The 18,474-nt window shown below is 37.6% G+C and overlaps 1 protein-coding gene across 8 annotated transcripts in view; it reads right to left on the bottom strand.

Annotated features, from left to right (window-relative positions):
* Positions 1-18,474, bottom strand: part of DYM (dymeclin) — a 358,557-nt gene that overhangs the window by 86,720 nt on the left and 253,363 nt on the right. Inside the window, exon 15 of one of the 8 annotated variants that reach the window (XM_064294541.1) lies at positions 776-2,358. The exons of the other annotated variants lie outside the window; for them this stretch is intronic. Within the exon in view, the coding sequence (XP_064150611.1) occupies positions 2,356-2,358 (3 nt within the window). The 3' untranslated portion in view covers positions 776-2,355. Of the gene's footprint in view, positions 1-775; positions 2,359-18,474 lie in introns of those variants that run through there. 8 annotated transcript variants of the gene reach the window in all.

Raw genomic sequence — 18,474 nt, 5'->3', positions numbered from 1 at the left:
GGCCTCTCAGCCTCAGCTCTTATCTCTTTAAATCACTTCTCCACAGTGCTTTTTTCAAAGATTAATCAGGCCAGGTAACTCCACTGCTCAAAATCCTTCATGGCCATCTATGGATAACATGCCAACACCTTACAATGGCCCATAAGACCTGGCATAATGTGGCACTGGGCTGTACCTCCAATCTAATGTAATGCTGCCCTCCCCTTAGTATGCATACTCCAGGGCATAACGGCATACTTACAGTTTCCTGTGAGTTGTCCTGCCTCAAGACTTTTGCACCTGCTGTTCCTACTGCTTAAGACACTCTAGCTTCACTCTTCCTCTGGCTGATCCCTATTCATCTATCAAACAACAATAACAAAAAAACCCCAAACCCGCTGCCGTCGAGTCGATTCTGACTCATAGTGTGACCCTATAGGACAGCACAGAACTACTCCAAAAGGTTTCCAAGGCTATAAATCTTCACGGAAGCAGACTGCCACAGCTTTTTCCAGAGCAGTGGATCACCAACTTTTTGGTTAGCTGTTGAGCGCTTTAATTACTGCGCCACCAGGGCTCCTATCAGGTCTTACCCTTTTTTTTCATCTAAATTAGCATTCTGTTTGTCCCTGTTATTTTCCCTAGCTGTATCTATAATTCTGTACTTATTTGCTAAATGACTGTTTTTTCTTCCACAAGCTCCCTGAGGCAGGGTCTATGTCTGTTCATTTTTCACTCAGTGCCTGGGGTGAAACATGACACAAATACAATCAGTACATGTGTTCTGAATGGATGATGGCCTCCCTGAATTTATGCTTTTTTTTTTTTTTGTATCTACTGTATTTTATCGTATTTAAAAACTGATTAATAACAGGACTATTGTACCTATGAAATGAAACTCAAAGAGATTAAGTGATGTGGGAACTGAAACTCAAAAACATTAAGGAATTTCCTTACTATCACCTCGTTATTATGAGACAGAACTAGGATTCACATTCAGGTATGTCTGACTCTCGAGTTTTTATTTGTGGATGGGGAAACTGAAGCTCATATAAAGTGATTTATCAATGACTTAAACATACTTAAGAGTTTGAATGGGTTCCTTTGTTCTGGCAAAGTAAAAGGATGCATATTATTATCCATATGCTGAGAATATAAATTTTCTACAGAAAGCAATCTCTGTGGTTCTCCTTTGTGACATTACTGACTTACAGATTCCTTGAGGGCAGTGGCCATGTCTCCTAGCATCATGTAAGCTCCACGAAGCATTATATGGGCAAACTACCTTGTGAGCGCCCTGTAAGCAATGATGACCATGCGGCGCTGACAGAAATGTCACGATGAGTTACACTATCAGAAGAAACAGAGCAATCAGGATGGTGAAAGAGAGAGAAAAACGAACGACAGACCCCAGAGTTTGAAGGGATCTGAGTAGTCACCTCCCTTGTATTTCCAGATTCAGTTCTAGAGAATTGTTAGATGTGGATTTCATCTCTATTGTACTTGAATCTCTAGTGGGAGAGGCAGAGTAATTTTTTCTATTTGCATCTGGTACATAATGTATCCTTTCTGCTGTAGGATTTCTGTATTTCTAGAAAAAGGGCAGGATAATGTGGGACATCACTATTTCAGTGATCATTAATCTGCCACAATCACCAATACAGAGCACCTCACCATTCCTCTAAATAGAAAGGTGATGAGACTCTACTGATAATCAAAAGCCAGTGAAGGAAAAAAAAAAAAAAAAAGCTACACACTGAAATTTTAAAAGTTGGAAAAAATATATACCATTTAACAGTATGTTCTAAAGCCCATAATTAAATCAGAATAGACTGTTCTTGTGTTCAGATAAATTTTTCCCAGGAAGGGTGTATGGAAAAGGTCTTACTTTCTATTTCAGAACAATGATGATCATATTTGAATGAATGTAATTCGTGGTATGATAATACCTACCACTTACTTGGAGCCACAATCAATGCCCATGCATGCAGCAGCCAAGAAATCAAACAATGCGTTGCATTTGGCAAATGTGCAAAAGATTTATTTCAAGTGTTAAAAAGCAAAGATATCACTTTAAGGACTCAGTAGTACCTGACCCAAGCCATCCATGGTGTTTTCCATCACCTCATATGCACGGGAAAGCTGGACAATGAATGAGGAAGGCTGAAGAAGAATGGGTGCTTTTGAATTATGGTGCTGGCAAAGGATACTGAATATACTATGGTCTGCAAGAAGAACGAACAAATCTGTCTTGGAAGTACAGCCAGAATGCTCCTTTGAAGCGAGGATGGCAAGACTTTGTCTCACGTACTTTACACATGTTATCGGGAGGAACCAGTCCCTGGTGAAGGACATCATGCTTGGTAAAGTAGAGGGTCACTGCAAAAGAGGAAGATGCTCAACGAAATGGACTGACACAGTGGCTGCAACAATGGGCTCAAGCATAACTACGACTGTGAGGATGGCACAGCACCAGGTACTGTTTCATTCTATTGTACACAGGGTTGCTATGAGTCAGAACCAGCTGGATGGCACATAACAGCAATAACAACAACATCATTTAATGAAAACCTACTAGGGTCTAGGCATTGCACGAAGACTATTACATGTATAATCACTAATATTCAATCCAACTCTGCAAAGTAGATATTAATATCCTCACTTTATAAATAAGAAAACCAAAGCTCGGGGAGCTACAGTAATTTTGCTAAAGCCACTAAGTATTTACTAACCTAGGTAGCATAGCTCTGAAGTGTTAAAACTAAGAGTTAATTCAAGTCTGTCTGACTTGCAGTGTAAGCTTATGCCATTATATTGCAGTGTACTGAAAAGAGAATTCTTCATAGGCTTCCTCAGCAATAGTGGTAGGAGAATAAAGGACATATCTTCCTATCCTTCAGGTGATAGAAGCTGTAGTGGTAGTAATGTTGTTGTTGTTAGTTGCCATTCAGTCGATTCCAACTCATGGCGGCCCCATGTGTGCAGAGTAGAACTGTGCTCTATAGGATTTTCAAGGCCATGACCTTTCAGAGGCAGATCGCCAGGCCTGTCTTCTGAGGCACCACTGGGTAGGTTCAAACTGACAACATTTTGGCTAGTAGTCAAACACTTAGCCATCTGTGCCACCCGGGAACTCCTAAGTGGTGGTAATGCTGGTCGCTAGTATTTACGTACTACTTGTCATATGCCCAATACTATGCTAAGTGCTTTCAATGCATTATCCCATTTAATTCCTACAACAATCCTACGAGCTAGGTATTATTGTTTTTATTTAACTGATGAGAAAACAAAAGATCAGAGAGGTTAAGGTCAAGTCACATGAAGATTAAATCTAGTTCTTTCAGATTCCAATGACCATACTCTTAACATTTTTATTTGGAACTTTCAAGTACATACAAAAATAGAATGGTATAATCAATCTCCATACATCTGTTACCGAGCTTCAACAATTTTCAACTCATGACCCATCTTTCTTCTGCATACCCACCCACTTTTTCTCCTCAAGTGTTATTCTGAAATAAACCCCAGACGTATATTTCAGCTGTAAATATACTGATAAGGAGCTCCAAAAGATAAGAATTCCTTATAAAAAATATATAACCATAATATCAATCTCACACCTAAAAAATTAACAATAATCCCTGAAGATTTTCAAAGCTGTATTCAACTTCCTAATTAGGTAAAAAATGTTTCTTTCTTTTTTTTCTTTTCAATTTGTTTGAATGAGGATCCAAGCAGACTCTCTACAGTGCAACTGGTCTTTATTAAAGTGCTTTCTCTCTTTCCCCTTCCTCCTCCCTTCCTCCCTTTTTTTGCGATCTGCAATCTGGATTTTGGTGTTGTTTAATGCTTCTCTGTTCTGAATATTTCCAGTAAATTGCTGGCTGAATCTAAATACTTGGTCAGATTAAGTTTTTTTTTTTTTTCCTTAAGCACAACTACTTCCTATATTGTGGCATGTTCCTCACCAGGAGATACATAAAATACAGTCGTCTCTTTTTGTGATATTACCAGCCACTGATGCGCAATGCTTGGGTCTACTAACACACTAAGGTTTATAAAATGGTGATATTCTATCATTTCTTTTTCAGAGATTAGTTACAATACTTTTCTAAAGAGGAATTTCACCTCATCAACTATTTTGTTACCTAGTGTTACCATCTTAAAGGAAAAGGAAAGGGAGGATAAAACCCTACTTTGTTTCAGTGGATATCTGGTTACCACGGATGCTCAATGCTATGCTACTGGATTGGTCACTGTTTCTGTGAGTTCAAAGAACAGAAATTGAATGACTAGGTTGTTGTTAGGTGCCGTTGAGTCACTACTGACTTACAGTGACCCTATGTACAACAGAACAAAACACTGCCCAGTCCTGTGCCATCCTCACAATCATTGTTATGCTTAAGCCCATTTTTCGCAGCCACTGCGTCAATCTACCTCATTGAGGTTTTCCTCTTTTTTGCTGACCTTCTACTTTACCAGGCATGATGTCCTTCTCCAGGGACTGATCTCTCCTGATAACATGTCCAAAGTATGTGAGATGTAGTTTCGCCATCCATGTTTCTAAGGAGAATTCTGGTTGTACTTCCTCCGAGACAGATATGTTTGTCCTTTTGGCACTCCATAGTATATTCAATATTCTTCATCAACACCACAATTTAAAGGCGTCAATTCTTCTTTGGTTTTCCTTATTCATTGTCCAGCTTTTGCGTGCATATGAGGATATTGAAAACACCGTGGCTTTGGTCAGGTGCATCTTAGTCCTCAAGGTGACATCTTTGCTTTCCACCCTTTAAAGAGGTCTTTAGCAGCCGATTTCCCCAATGCAACGTGTCTTTTGATTTCCTGACTGCTGCTTCCATGGTTGTTGATTGTGGACCCAAGTAAAATGAAATCCTTGACAACCTGAATCTTTTCTCCATTTATTACGATGTTGCTTATTGGTCCGGTTGTGAGGATTTTTGTTTTTTTTACTCTGAGGTGTAATCCATACTGAAGGCTGTGGTCTTTGATCTTTATCAGTAAGTGCTTCAAGTCCTCTTCACTTTCAGAAAGCAAGGTTGTTCCATTTGCCTAATGCAGGTTGTAGCGAATCTTCCTCCAATCCTGATGCCCATTCTTCTTCATATAGTCCAGCTTCTTGGGTTACCATCAGAACCAAAGTATGACCTTGAGTATATTCTACCAGAATTTAGAGACCATCTCAAGAACAGATTTGACATGATGAACACTAATCACTGAAGACCAGACAAGCTGTGAAAGGACATCATACATGAAGAAAGCAAAAATCTTTAAAAAGACAGGAAAGAAAGAAAAGACCTAAATGAATGTTGAAAGAGACTCTGAAACTTGCTCTTGAATGTCAAGTAGCTTAGCTAAACTGAAAGGAAAAAATGATGAAGTAAAAGAGCTGAACAGAAAATTTCAAAGGGCAACTAAAAAAAAAAAAATACTACAACGATATGTGCAAAGACCTGGAGATAGAAAACCAAGAGAGAAGAACACGTTCGGCATTTCTCAAGCTGAAAGAACTGATGAAAAAATTCAAGCCTCGAGTTGCAATAGTGAAGGATACTATGGAGAACATACTAAATGACACAGGAAGCATCAAAAGAAGATGGAAGGAATACACAGAGTCACTATACCAAAAAGAACTGGTCGATGTCCAACCATTTCAGGAGGTAACATATGATCAGGAACCAATGGTACCGAAGGAAGAAGTCCCAGCGGCACTGAAGGCACTGGTGAAAAACAAGGCTCTGGGAATTGACAGAATACCAGCTGAGATGTTTCAACGAACTGGAAGTGCCCACTCGTCTATGCCAAGAAATTTGGAAGACAGCAGCCTGGCCAACTGACTAGAAGAGGTCCATATTTATGCCTATTCCCAAGAAAGGTGATCCAATGAATGTGGAAATTACCAAACAGTATCATTAATATCACAAGGAAGCAAAATTTTGCTGAAGATCATTCAAAAGCAGCTGCAGCAGTATATCGACAGGGAACTGCCAGAAATTCAGGCCGGATTTAGTAGAAGATGTGGAATGAGGATTATCACTGCTGATGTCAGATGGATCCTGGCTAAAAGCAGAGAATACCAGAAAGACGTTTACCTGTGTTTTATTGACTATGCTAAGGCATTTGACTGTGTGGGTCATAACAAATTATGGATAACACTGCAGAGAATGGGAATTCCAGAACACTTAATTGTGCTCATGAGGAATCTGTACATAGATCAAGAGGCAGTTGTTCAGACAGAACAAGGGGATACTGCATGGTTTAAAATCAGGAGAGGTGTGTGTCAGGGTTGTAACCTTTCACCAGAATGACTATAATTATAGATATTTTAAAAATGATTCCATGGAGATATTTCCTATCCAAACTCAAGGACAGAAGGTTTTTACTCCATCTCTTCTATATTACATCTGCTTATACTGCTCCTGTGCCAAGAATCCTGGGTTCCAAGGACAGTGGGGAAAGCACTATTAGAATATTACACAATTACTGATTTGTTTTATCTCACATTACACACGTGTCTCGAAATAACAACACCAAGGTTTCTACATGAGTATGGTGCATAAAAACAATTTACTTTTTTTCTCAGTTCTTCATCTAGGGATGAAGAGTTACTTGGATCTTTGCTTATGGTACCAACTGAATATATATTTCGGCTCATTTATCTCAATTTATTTAAGTTTTCGAGACTGTTTTTTAAAAATACTATTTACTTTGTTTTTGTTGTGGGGAATATACATGGCAGAACATATATACCAATTCGACAGCTTCTACACATACAATTCAGTGATACTGATTACATTCATTGACATTGTACAACCATTCTCACCTTCCTTCTCTTAGTTGTTCCTCCCCCATTAACATAAACTCACTGTTCCCTAAGGTTATCTAATCTTTTAAGTTTTTGTTGTTAAATTGAGTCTATGTAGACAGTTCTTAGAAGAGCATAAGGCAGGCATTTTTCACTAGTTAAGGTGAACTATTGTTTGGTCTTAGGAAGACTTTAGGGGCTATTTTTGGTTTAAAGTTTAAAGATCATCTCAAGGCAATAGTTTCAGGGATACATTTGGCCTCCATGGCTCCAGAAATTCTGGCGTTCACAAGAATTTTAAATTCTGTTCTTCATTTTCCCCCTTTTGATCAGAATTCCTCTACAGAATCTTTGATCAAAACATTCAGTAATTGTGGCTGGGCACCATCCAGTTATTCTGGTCTCATGGCAAAGGAGGCAGTTGTTTATGGAAGCAATTAGCCACACATTTCCATTTCCTGTTCCTGACTCTCCTTCTTCTGTTGTTCCAGGAGAATAGAGATCAACTGTTCTGCTTGGGTGGCTGCTTGCAAACTCTTCAGATCCCACACACTATACAATGAACTAAGCAGTAGAACATAAGCACTAAACACTTAAGGCCAATTACCTGGATGTTCCATGAAACCATGACCCTAAATTTCCGAACCAAGGAACCAAATCCCATGAGGTGTTTGGCTGCACTTAAGCAGCCTCAGCAGCTACTCTTCTTATGTTTTGTTGTTGTAAATATGACTTGCACACAACTTTTGCCAATTCAACTTTTTACAGCTGTAAAAATTACTAACCAAAAACCAAACCCGTTGCCTAGTCAAGTCGATTCTGACTCATAGTGAACCTATAGGTTAGGGTAGAAGTGCCCCATAGAGTTTCCAAGGAGCACCTGGTAGATTCAAACTGCTGACCTTTTGGTTAGCAGCCACAGCTCTTAACCATTACGTAATTACATTAATTGGCTGTGCAACTCTACCCTTAATCAATGTGTTCTATCCATAAACAATAACTCCCCCTTCCCCTCCTCTTTCCTGCCCCTGATACCATTAATAAACTTTAGTCTCTATACATTTGCCTTTTCTTGTCTTTTTATATAAATGAGGTCATACAATATTTGTTCTTTTGTGACTGACTTATTTCACTCAGGATAATACCTTCAAGCTCCATCCATACTGTAGCATGTATCAAGACTTGATTTCTCCTACTAGCTGAGTAGTACTCCACTGTATGTATGTACCACATTTTGTTTATTCATTCATCAGCTGATGGACATTTACATTGTTACCACCTTTTGGCTATTGGGAATATTGCTGCAATGAACATTGGTGTACAAGTCTCTATTTGAGTCTCTGCTTTCAAGCCTTTTGGGTATACACCTAGGAGTGGAATTGCTTGGGTATGGTAGTTTATTTAGGAATTATCATGCTGTTTTCACAATGGCTGTACCATTTTGCATTCCTACCAGCCATGGATAAGTGTTCCAATTTCTCCACATCTTCGCCACCATTTGTTATTTTCTGTTATTTTATTTATTTTTATTATGTTTTAGATGAAGGTTTACAGAGCAAATCAGTTTCTCATTAAACAATTAATACACTTATTGTTTTGTGACATTTGTTGCCAACTCCGTGATGTGTCAACACTCTCCCCTTCTCTACCTTGAGTTCCCCATTTCTATTCGTCCAGCTTTCCTGTCCCCTCTTACCTTCTTCTCCTTGCCCCTGGGCTGGTACGCCCATTTAGTTTCGTATACATGGTTGAGCTAAGTGTATTACTGTTTACTTTATGGGCCTGTCTAATCTTTGGCTTAAGGGTGAACCTCAGGAGTGACTTCAGTACTGAGTTAAAAGGGTGTCTGGAGGCCATTCTCTTTGGGTTTCTCCAGGTCTGTCACACCAGTATGTCTGGTCTTTTTTTGAGTTTGAATTTTGTACCACATTTTTCTCCAGTGCTGTCTGGGACCCTCTATTGTGATCTCTGCCAGAGCAGTCAGTGGTGGCAGCCAGGCACCATCTAGTTGTGCTGAACTCAGTCTGGTGAAGGCTGTGGTAGTTATTGTCCATTAGTCCTTTGGTGTTCTTTTTTTTTTATCTTAGCCATCCTAATAGGAGTGAAACAGTATCTCATTGTGGTTTTGATTTGCATCTCTGTGATGGCTAATGACATTGAGCATCTTTTCATGTGTTTGGTGGTCATCTCAGTGTCCTTTCGTAAAACATCCATTCAAGTCTTTGCCCATTTTATGGTTGGGTTGTCTTCTTGTTGTTAAGTTGTTGAAGTTATGTATATTTTTTGGTTATAGAGACTGTTTTTCAAATTTAAATTTTGTTTTATAATCATGTAAAATATTTATGTAGTTTTAAAGTTAAAACTAAAGAAGAAAAAATATTTAAAGAAGTCTAGCTTTCTCTTAGTCACTTCCCCCCTTGCCTTCCCTCTCATTATATGTAACTGCTAATATATATTTTTTAAAATAGCTTATCCTTCCACTATTTGTTTTTCAAATACAAACAGATACAAATGGATATCGCCAATCTATTCAAAGGATGACTGTGTGGTGGCAGAGCATCATAAAAAGACATTCTTCACTCATTTTTAAAGCTGCATAGTACTTTATTGTGTGAATGTACCATTTTATTCAACTTGTTCTTATTGATGGAATTTTGGGTTGAATATCAATTTGTTTGGTTTCAATGCGCTCATATAGTTTTATATTTTTATGTATCCACATATTTTATATAGTCTTTCAACATGTAGTTTATTTTATTTGCTTTATTTTCATATTATATTTTTGATATCTCGGAAGGTTTGTATTTTTGTTGTAATGGTTACCTTTATATGAATAAAAAAAAAAAAGAATAGCTTTATATAATTCCCCAAGTCCCTTTATTTTTTGTTCGTCATTTTCTATTGGTTTGAAACTTTAAGCAATATTGACGTTAGTTAGTAACCTCTTCTTCTTCCTACCATTTCTCCCCCAGCATCTGATTTGAATATCCTTCTACTCACACTTAACTCTAAGGTGGAGCCCTGGTGGTGCAGTGGTTAAGAGCTCCGCTCCTAACGAAAATGTCAGCAGCTCGAATTCACCAGCCATTCCCTGGAAACCCTATAGGGCAGTTCTACTCTGTCTTACAGGGTTGCTATGAGTTGGACATCCATTCTTTTGTTTTAAAGATCTCTTGCTTTCTTCATGTATGTTGTCCTTGAAGTTATTCCACAACTCGTCTGGTCTTTGGTCATTAGTGTTCAGTGCATCAAATCTATTCTTGAGATAGTCTCTAAATTCAGGTGGTATACTCAAAGACAGAAAGAAAGGTGATCCAACTGAATGCGGAAATTATCGAACAATATCACTGATATGCAAATAAAATTTTGCTAAAGGTTATTCAAAAACCACTGCAACAGTACATCGATAGGGAACAAACTGCCAGAAATTCAAGCCAGATTCAAGAGAGGACATGGAACCAGAGATATCATTGCTGATGTAAGATGGATCCTGGCTGAAAGCACGGAACATCAGAAAGATGTTTACCTTGTTTTATTGACTAATGGATCCTGGCTGAAAGCACGGAACATCAGAAAGACGTTTACCTTGTTTTATTGACTATGCAAAGGCATTCAACTGTGTGGATCACAACAAATTATGGATAACATTGTAAAGAATGGGAATTCCCAAGCACTTAATTGTGCTCATGAGGAACCTGTACATAGATCAAAAGGCAGTCATTTGAACAGAACAAGGGAATGCTGCGAACTTTAAAAGTCAGGAAAGGTGTGCATCAGGGTTGTATTCTTTCACCATACTTATTTAATCTGTATGCCGAGTAAATAGTCCAAGAAGCTGGGCTACATGAAGATGAACAAGGCATCAGGATTGGAGGAAGACTCATTAATAACCTGCGATATACAGATGACACAACCTTGCTTGCTGAAAGTGAAGACTTGAAGCACTTACTGATGAAGATCAAAGACTTAAGTATGGATTACACCTCAACTTTCCAAAGAAAATGGAAATCCTCACATCTGCACCAATAAGCAACATCATGATAAATGGAAAAAGACTGAAGTTATCAAGGATTTCATTTTACTTTGATCCACAATCAACACCCATGGAAGCAGCACTCAAGAAATCAAGCAACACATTGCACTGGGCAAATCTGCTGCGAAAGACCTCTTTAAAGTGTTAACATGCAAAGATGTCACCTTGAAGACTAAGATGTACCTGACCCAGGCCATGATGTCTTCAGCCGCCTCAAATGCATGCAAAAGTTGGACAATGAATAAGGAAGACCATAGAAAAACTGACGTCTTTGAATTACAGTGCTGGCGAAGAATACTGAATATACCACGGACTGCCAAAAGAATGAACAAATGTTTCTTGGAAGAAGTACAGCTAAAATGCTCCTCAGAAGCAAGGATGGTGATACACCGCCTCACACGCTTTGGACATGTTATCAGGAGGGATCAGTCCCTGGAGACGGACATCATGCTTGGTAAAGCAGACAATCAGTGAAAAAGAGGAAGACAATGGGCTCCAAGCATAAGAAGGATTGTGAGGATGGCGCAGGACCAGGCAGTGTTTCATTCTGTTGTACACGGGGTCACTATGAGTGCAAATCAACTTAATGGCACCTAACAACAACATGAGTCGGAACTGACTCAACAGCAATGGGTTTGGTTTTTTTATTGGGGGTGGGGGTTAACTATAAGGTAACCTGCACATTCTATCTTTCTTTTCTTATGTCCTCCTTATTCTCTCCCTCTCTCCATTTCGATACATGTACATTGTGAGAGACATTGCCTTCACATAGTATACTATACTAGACTCTCTCCTTTATGAACATCATTTAGTGTTAGTTTTACAAGTTAAAATATATTTAATGCTCACCACCAGTCTTTACATCCATGTCTCCCCAGTCATCGTGACTGCCCAAATTAGTTCTGTGGCCTGTTTTTATATGGCCTTTGAGCTAAGAATGGTTTTTATGTTTTTAAAGGGCTGTAAAAGAAACAATCCAAAACAAATAAGATAAGTGACAGAGATAGCATGTGGTCTGCAAAGTCTAAAATTTCTACTATCTGGCTCTTTATATAAAACCTTTGCCAACCACTGCTCTAGTAGGTTCATTGGGAAGGCAATAATATTCTCTGAGTTCCTGCATGTACATAAAGTTGTCTTGTGTCTGTCATAGTTGCAAGTCAGTTTGACTGGATATAAAACCCCTGGCTCATATTTTTTTTTTAAGTGTTTATAATTTTGATTTATGTCGTTCTTTATATTTTACATCATTTCGCATTAATTTCTTTTGGCTTGTTTTGACAATTTATGGTATTCATCTATTTTGTGGGTACATCTTTTTGGCATGCTTTCATTGCCTGTAAGGACAATGCTCTTCTCCTTATCCTCTTTTATATTTTTACACTGTATTTGATTACAATTCTTCTCTTCCACTCATTTTTAATAAAGTTAGTTTTCCTGCCCTTTTTTTTTTAGGAGACAGAGGTGGGTAAAGATAGCAGTATCTAGCTTCAGGGCTCTAGAACTACATTTCCTTTGTTTTTGTGAAGTGTGCATAACTTTCTGGGATCCCTTGGCACACTTCTCCAATTTCACATTTATCTGAACTTTCTTTTTCCTTTGCTTATTGTTGTCTCTGACCTACTCAATGTGGATTCTATTCCCAGTTGTTTCACCTCAGAGTGGGCTTGGTCTTAGAAGGGTGCTTCAGTTGTTTAGTTTAAGAGTGTATAGGGCCCAAAGAACTAGAGTTTCTTTAGGCAGACTGTTTACATTCAACTATGAATTACAGTAGGCAAACCTCTCTGAGTTTCAGGTGCTTTTCTCGAATTGGCCTATCTACTTTCCGATGAGTCCCTTTTGGTTACTTTTAGGTTCTCCTGTTCTCCGAGCCCTCAGATGTTCCATTGCTTTCTTCTGGTTCCTTTCACAGAGATGCTACAGGGGTCTTGTAGCTCTTATTAGTTTGTATTTTGGGTTTCATGTAGCTAACTTGTCATCTAGTTTTGTTGCAGATATTGTGTTGTTAATGTATTCTATTTATTGTTTTTATGGGGCAATTTCAGGAAATTAAAAAAAAAAGCTGGATCACTTTTTTTTTTTTGAGTCAATTTTTTAAAATTGTACTTTAGATGAGAGATTACTGAGCAAACCAGTTTCTCATTAAACAACTAATATACATATTATTTTCCAACATTGGCCGCCAATCCCACAATATGTCAACTCTCCCCTTCTTGAACTTAGGTTCCCTATTATCATCTTTCCTGTTCCCTCTTGCCTTCTTGTCCTTGCCCCTGGGCTGGTGTGCCCATTTAGTCTAGTTTTGTTTTATGGGCCTGACTAACCTTTGGCTGAAAGGGCCGGGTCAATCTTTCAAGAATTCTCCCAAAACTTATACTCCTAACCTCTCAGTTAAAGGCCCTTCTGGCTTCTGAGACTAAGATTAAAACACTCAAAATTTTATGACGCCTTTTAAGAGGAGTCTTTTATTTACAGCACTCTATAAACTATCAATGGATATTTACCTTATCTATAAATATGTTCATCTCTGTGCACTATCTACAACTGTTAAAGACAAAGTCTGCATCATCATTCTGTATTTCCTACTGAGCCTCTTCATGCACCCAGGCCCATTACTACTGTATAATTCCAGAGCACACTATTCACACTGTATTCTGGATGTCTCAGGAGACATCATTCACATGGAATACAACGTGAATGGGGTTCCCTCTATTTGTGCACTGCAGCAATCCTATACAAATCCTGCCCTATATATCCATGGAAATGACGAAATCAGAAAATGCTAAAGCTAAACAAAAGAGAACAAAATAAAAATAAAAACTACTTTAAGATACATTTTAAAGGCAAAGAAATCAAAGTCCAGAATGGCAAATAAGTTGTTCAAGTTCATAGCAAACTAAAGGTAGTTCAAAAATAGATCTTGATTCTTCTAATTCTCAGGCTGTTGCTCTACCCCAAACTTTTCTGGGTCACTCCTCAATAAGCATTTGTTCAAGAAGATTATAAATATGATTCAGATAATCTCTTTCCCAGCCATACAATGCCTTGTTGGGGCTCCTTGAGGCTCTTGCCTCGAGGCCTTTACACTCCCTGCTTGTCTTACTAGGACACACTTCCCCTAGATATATACATGGCTCATTCACTCTCCATTTTCAATTCTTAGCTTCTCAGTGAGGAATATACTCCACTGACGACCATTTACATTGCTACCCTCTCCATCACCAGCACTCCCAATCCCTTTAATCTGCTTTATTTTCTCATGGTATTTATAATCTTCTTTCACTCATCTGTTCATTTATTCATCCACACATCCATCCATTGAATCATTAAACATCTCCCTTCATTAGAATAGAAGCTTCGTGAGGGTAGATTTTTATTTTCACTCATGTCTTCCCAAGGTGGATAATACTGCCTAGAACACAGTAGGTGCTCAATAAATATGTGCTGAATGAAGGGATAAGGAATTTCAAACCCAGTTACTGAATGTCTTTATGTACACATTACCATTTTTCATAACTTTTATTTACTAACCTGGAGAATTATTAGTAATTATATGGAGCTTTTACAGTGGGTATGAGAAATTTAGGACTTGGAATGTTTAATGAGCTACTGTACCTGGAGGTTTAACTAGCAGCAGTCAAGCTGATTTCGAGACCCCGTGTGTGTCCGAGTAGAACTGTGCCCCACAGCATTTTCGGTGGCTGATTTTTGGGAAGTATACCACTAGACCTTTCTTCTGAGGACCTGTGGGTGGACCAGAACCTCCAATCTTTCAGTTAGCAGTTGAGTGTGTTAACTGTTTACAACACCCAGGGACCGTACAGGTTTAAAGCACTACTACTAATGAAAGAAAAGTTACTTTTATTCTAATCTGAATTCACTGACCAGTATGAAACAACTCTGTGAGAGAGATAATATCCTATTATTAAAGGCATAGTACTGTTTAGGCTTAGAACATGACCCTAAAGAAGATGAATCATTATCTCCATTACTGTATTGATCAGCTAGCACTGTACATCAGAAAAAAAAAAAAGACATGTTTCAGAGCAACACAATACCCTCTTCCTCATGACCTCAATCAAAATACAAATTTGAGATCTTACAAGATACCAGGTGAGATTACAGGTGACTCATATGCGTGAAAATAAAATAAGGAAACTTGCCAGCACTACTGATTATTCAATAAACACACTAAGTAATTTCATTTCTGTGGTACTTAAGTACATTTAAGGACTTAACATTTAGTTCTTAAATGTCAACTATCCAAAAACAACTGCTTTGTTGTATTAACAAATAAATCAAGAAAACCAATCCAATCCAATCATGGAATGGCCTCCGATAACTGTTAAAGGACATATCAACTTGCCTTTCTACCTTCCAAGGTGTACTGCCTTCCTATGGCTGAGACATCCAAATTCACATCTCAGAAATGCAAATAATTTATGAATAAATTATAATTTAGGACTTAATTTTATCTTCTAATAATACCTTAGTCTAGATAAACTCTGGTGTTTTTCATGCCCATTCCCCATATTTATAAGATACACAAATATTCCTGTAAGGATTTTCCTTCTATGAATTTTCATATATCATGAAATTTCCAGAAAAATTAGGAGAGCTGAATTCTTTAAAATTCAATTTATTTTCAGAAAGTAAATTAGCTAAGGGAAGAGGTGAATTTCCACTCACAGAATGAGTAAGATTACTGTCTTTTTGGGGGTCTTATTTGGGGAAACGAAAATAAAGTGCCATTTATAAAACATTTGCAGCTTTGGCTATAATCAACTATAATAATAAGATACCAGCTCAAAAAAATTCTTTTCATTTAAACCTCTTTTGTAATACTGCTTTTTAATAACCCTCATAATGGCCGAATTAAAGGACCTCAACTGAAATCATTCATCCCACATAAAACAAACATTGCCTTTTCTTCTTAGCTTTGTTTTACAAGCTACATTATTTCCAGATGACGCTTGAGGGGACTATGGTTTTAAGAATTAGATGCTTAAACAGACAGCTGCTTTCTATTTGCCATGTAAATCAAGGATAAATCAAAGAAAATTCTAAATAGTAGACTTCTTTTCTTGCTATTAGGAACTACAAACTCAGGCAGAGAGGGAGAGAGGGAAAAACAAAATGCTAACAAACAAAAAATTAAAATACAAATTTTTTAATCAATAAAAGGATATACAGAAACATCATATAGGAAGTTTTTGTATTAGTTCTTCACAGCAACAATGAACTTTTTTTCACTAAAATGGGAAGGGAAAAAAATAAGAAGCCATGATCACTGGTTTTAACAAATCTATTTTTTTATCCATGTTGCTACTGAATTTAATATGCATGGCTTATTATTTTATTTTTTTTGGAATTCTTTAAACTGGACTTAGAAAGTTAATCAATCATTGCCAGATTTCAATGCAAACACATCCTATTTCCTTTTATACACCAGAGTACTTTTTTTTGTATTTAAGCATTTTTAATGATAATTTAAAAACATCCTTACAAAGAACATTCTACCATACACCACAAGAAAGAACAAAAACCTTCCTCTTCAGGAATAACGAAAAGGCACTGTTCGTCTCAACTGAAGGGTGCTTTTTAAGAATGAAGCAATTTTTTTAAAAACAAAAAACGAGAGTCCTCCAACTAAATACTGTCTTTAGAAACATTCATCTTGAGAAATGCTGTATTTCTCGGAACATTTTTGGAACTCCTAATTCAGAAGAGTATTCAAAGCCAAGTTAAAACACAACCAAAAAAATCAGTCTTCCTATGTTAAAGTCAAGCCTGGTTTCTCATTAAAAAAAAAAAGGTTTCTCATTAGGGGGGAAAAAAAGTGGTAGGAGGGGAGCTTGCACACTTGCTAGAGACTATTTAATTTGAACTGTAAAATCAATTGTACTGAAGAAGAAACTTCCTGGGATCCAAGCAACGTGGGGCTTGGGATCTATTCAGGTTAAAAGCAGTTGTTGTATAGATGATCATCTACTTTATTCACAAGGTTTGACTCTGATTTTTTATACTAACTTTTTAATTATGAAAGTAACTATAAAGATCTTGATCCAAATTTCAACAGCCTCCTTGGAGAACTAGTTGATTCCAGGGCTGAGGGAGGGAAAAGGATAAGATGAACTGGAGCATCTTCGGAGGCTCAAAAAAAAAGGTAAAGGCATATTGAAAGGCTAGAGGAGCCAACCTAACAGCTCCAAATGGCCAAAGTTGGAACAACTTGAGCAATAAGATAAATAACAACATTGGATTATAACACAAAGAATAAAATAAATATTCATGAGTCCATATTGATATAAATTAATAACTGCATAAATATATTAGGAAGAAGTGACAACTCTTCCTTGCAGAAGAATTCTAACTAACAAATGAGAATAAACAGAAAAAATCACCATTAGAATACCAGAGTAATAATTGCTGCAGGGAAGGCCCACCAATGGATGCTAAAATTTGTGGGGAAATGTTTAAGCAGAAACAATATATGTGCATAGTCTCAAAGTAGTTCCCCCAAGTATTTATTAATCTACTCTGCGAAGGTAACTATGGTTTAATAGCTTCTTGTGCACTATTCCAGAAAATTTTAACGCATATTTTAAAGCAGACATGTACCTATACACTATAAAAACAAACCCAGTGCTGTCGAATACATTATATAACCTATATAATATACACATATCTTACTGTAACTCACTTTTTTATACTGATGGGTACCTTTTCATATTAGCCCACACAGATTAATTCACTAAGAAAAATGGCCAAAGGATATTGCACTAGATGAGTTTATCGGTCCCCTATTGATGGATATTGTGCTTGTTTTCAACTCTTGCTCTTCAACAAGGCTGAAACATACACATAAAAAAACCAAAACACCAAGTCCATCGATTCTGACTCATAGTGGCCCTATAAGACAGAGTAGAATTGCCCCACAGAGTTTCCAAGGAGCACCTGGTGGATCTGAACTGCTGACTTTTTGGTTAGCAGCCGTCGCTCTTAACCATTACACCACCAGGGTTTCTGAAACATAAACATATCTCTCTGTAACAGCTATCTGATTGACTTTGGCAGTTTCTAAAGTCAAATCTGCTCAAGACACATAGCTTCTCTCCCAGAAAATACTAATTTTTTCAAATTATAAAATTTATTTTTCCACATTTGCCCTCATGCTGTAATGCCGGTCAAGCTGACATCTATCTACTCAACAAATAGTTTGTTTTTGTTCCAGTGCTCCAACCACTTCGGGTTTTTTTAAACAGCTTCATTAAAATATAATTTACATACCACACCTTTCACCCATTTAAAGTATTCGAGAGGGAGTCCCAGTGGCACAGTGCTTAAGCACTCAGCTGCTAACCGAAAGGCTGGTGGTTTGAACCTACCAGCTGCTCTCGGGAGAAAGACGTGGCAGTCTGCTTCAGTAAAGATCCTTTGAGGCAGTTTTACTCTGTCCTATAGGGTCACTGTGAGTTGGAATCGACTTGACAGCAACAGGTTTTAAAGTATAGAATTCAAGCGTTTTTAGTTTATTCACAGAGTTGTGCAACTGTCACCACAATCTAATTTTAGAACATTTTCATCACCCCCAAAAGAAACCCTGTACACTTAGCAGTCACTCCCCATCCTGCCT

Source organism: Loxodonta africana, chromosome 11, assembly GCF_030014295.1.
Source record: "Loxodonta africana isolate mLoxAfr1 chromosome 11, mLoxAfr1.hap2, whole genome shotgun sequence".
Taxonomy (NCBI): domain Eukaryota; kingdom Metazoa; phylum Chordata; class Mammalia; order Proboscidea; family Elephantidae; genus Loxodonta; species Loxodonta africana.
Note: the sequence above shows the minus strand (reverse complement) of the source record. Positions and strands in the feature narration are given on the sequence as shown.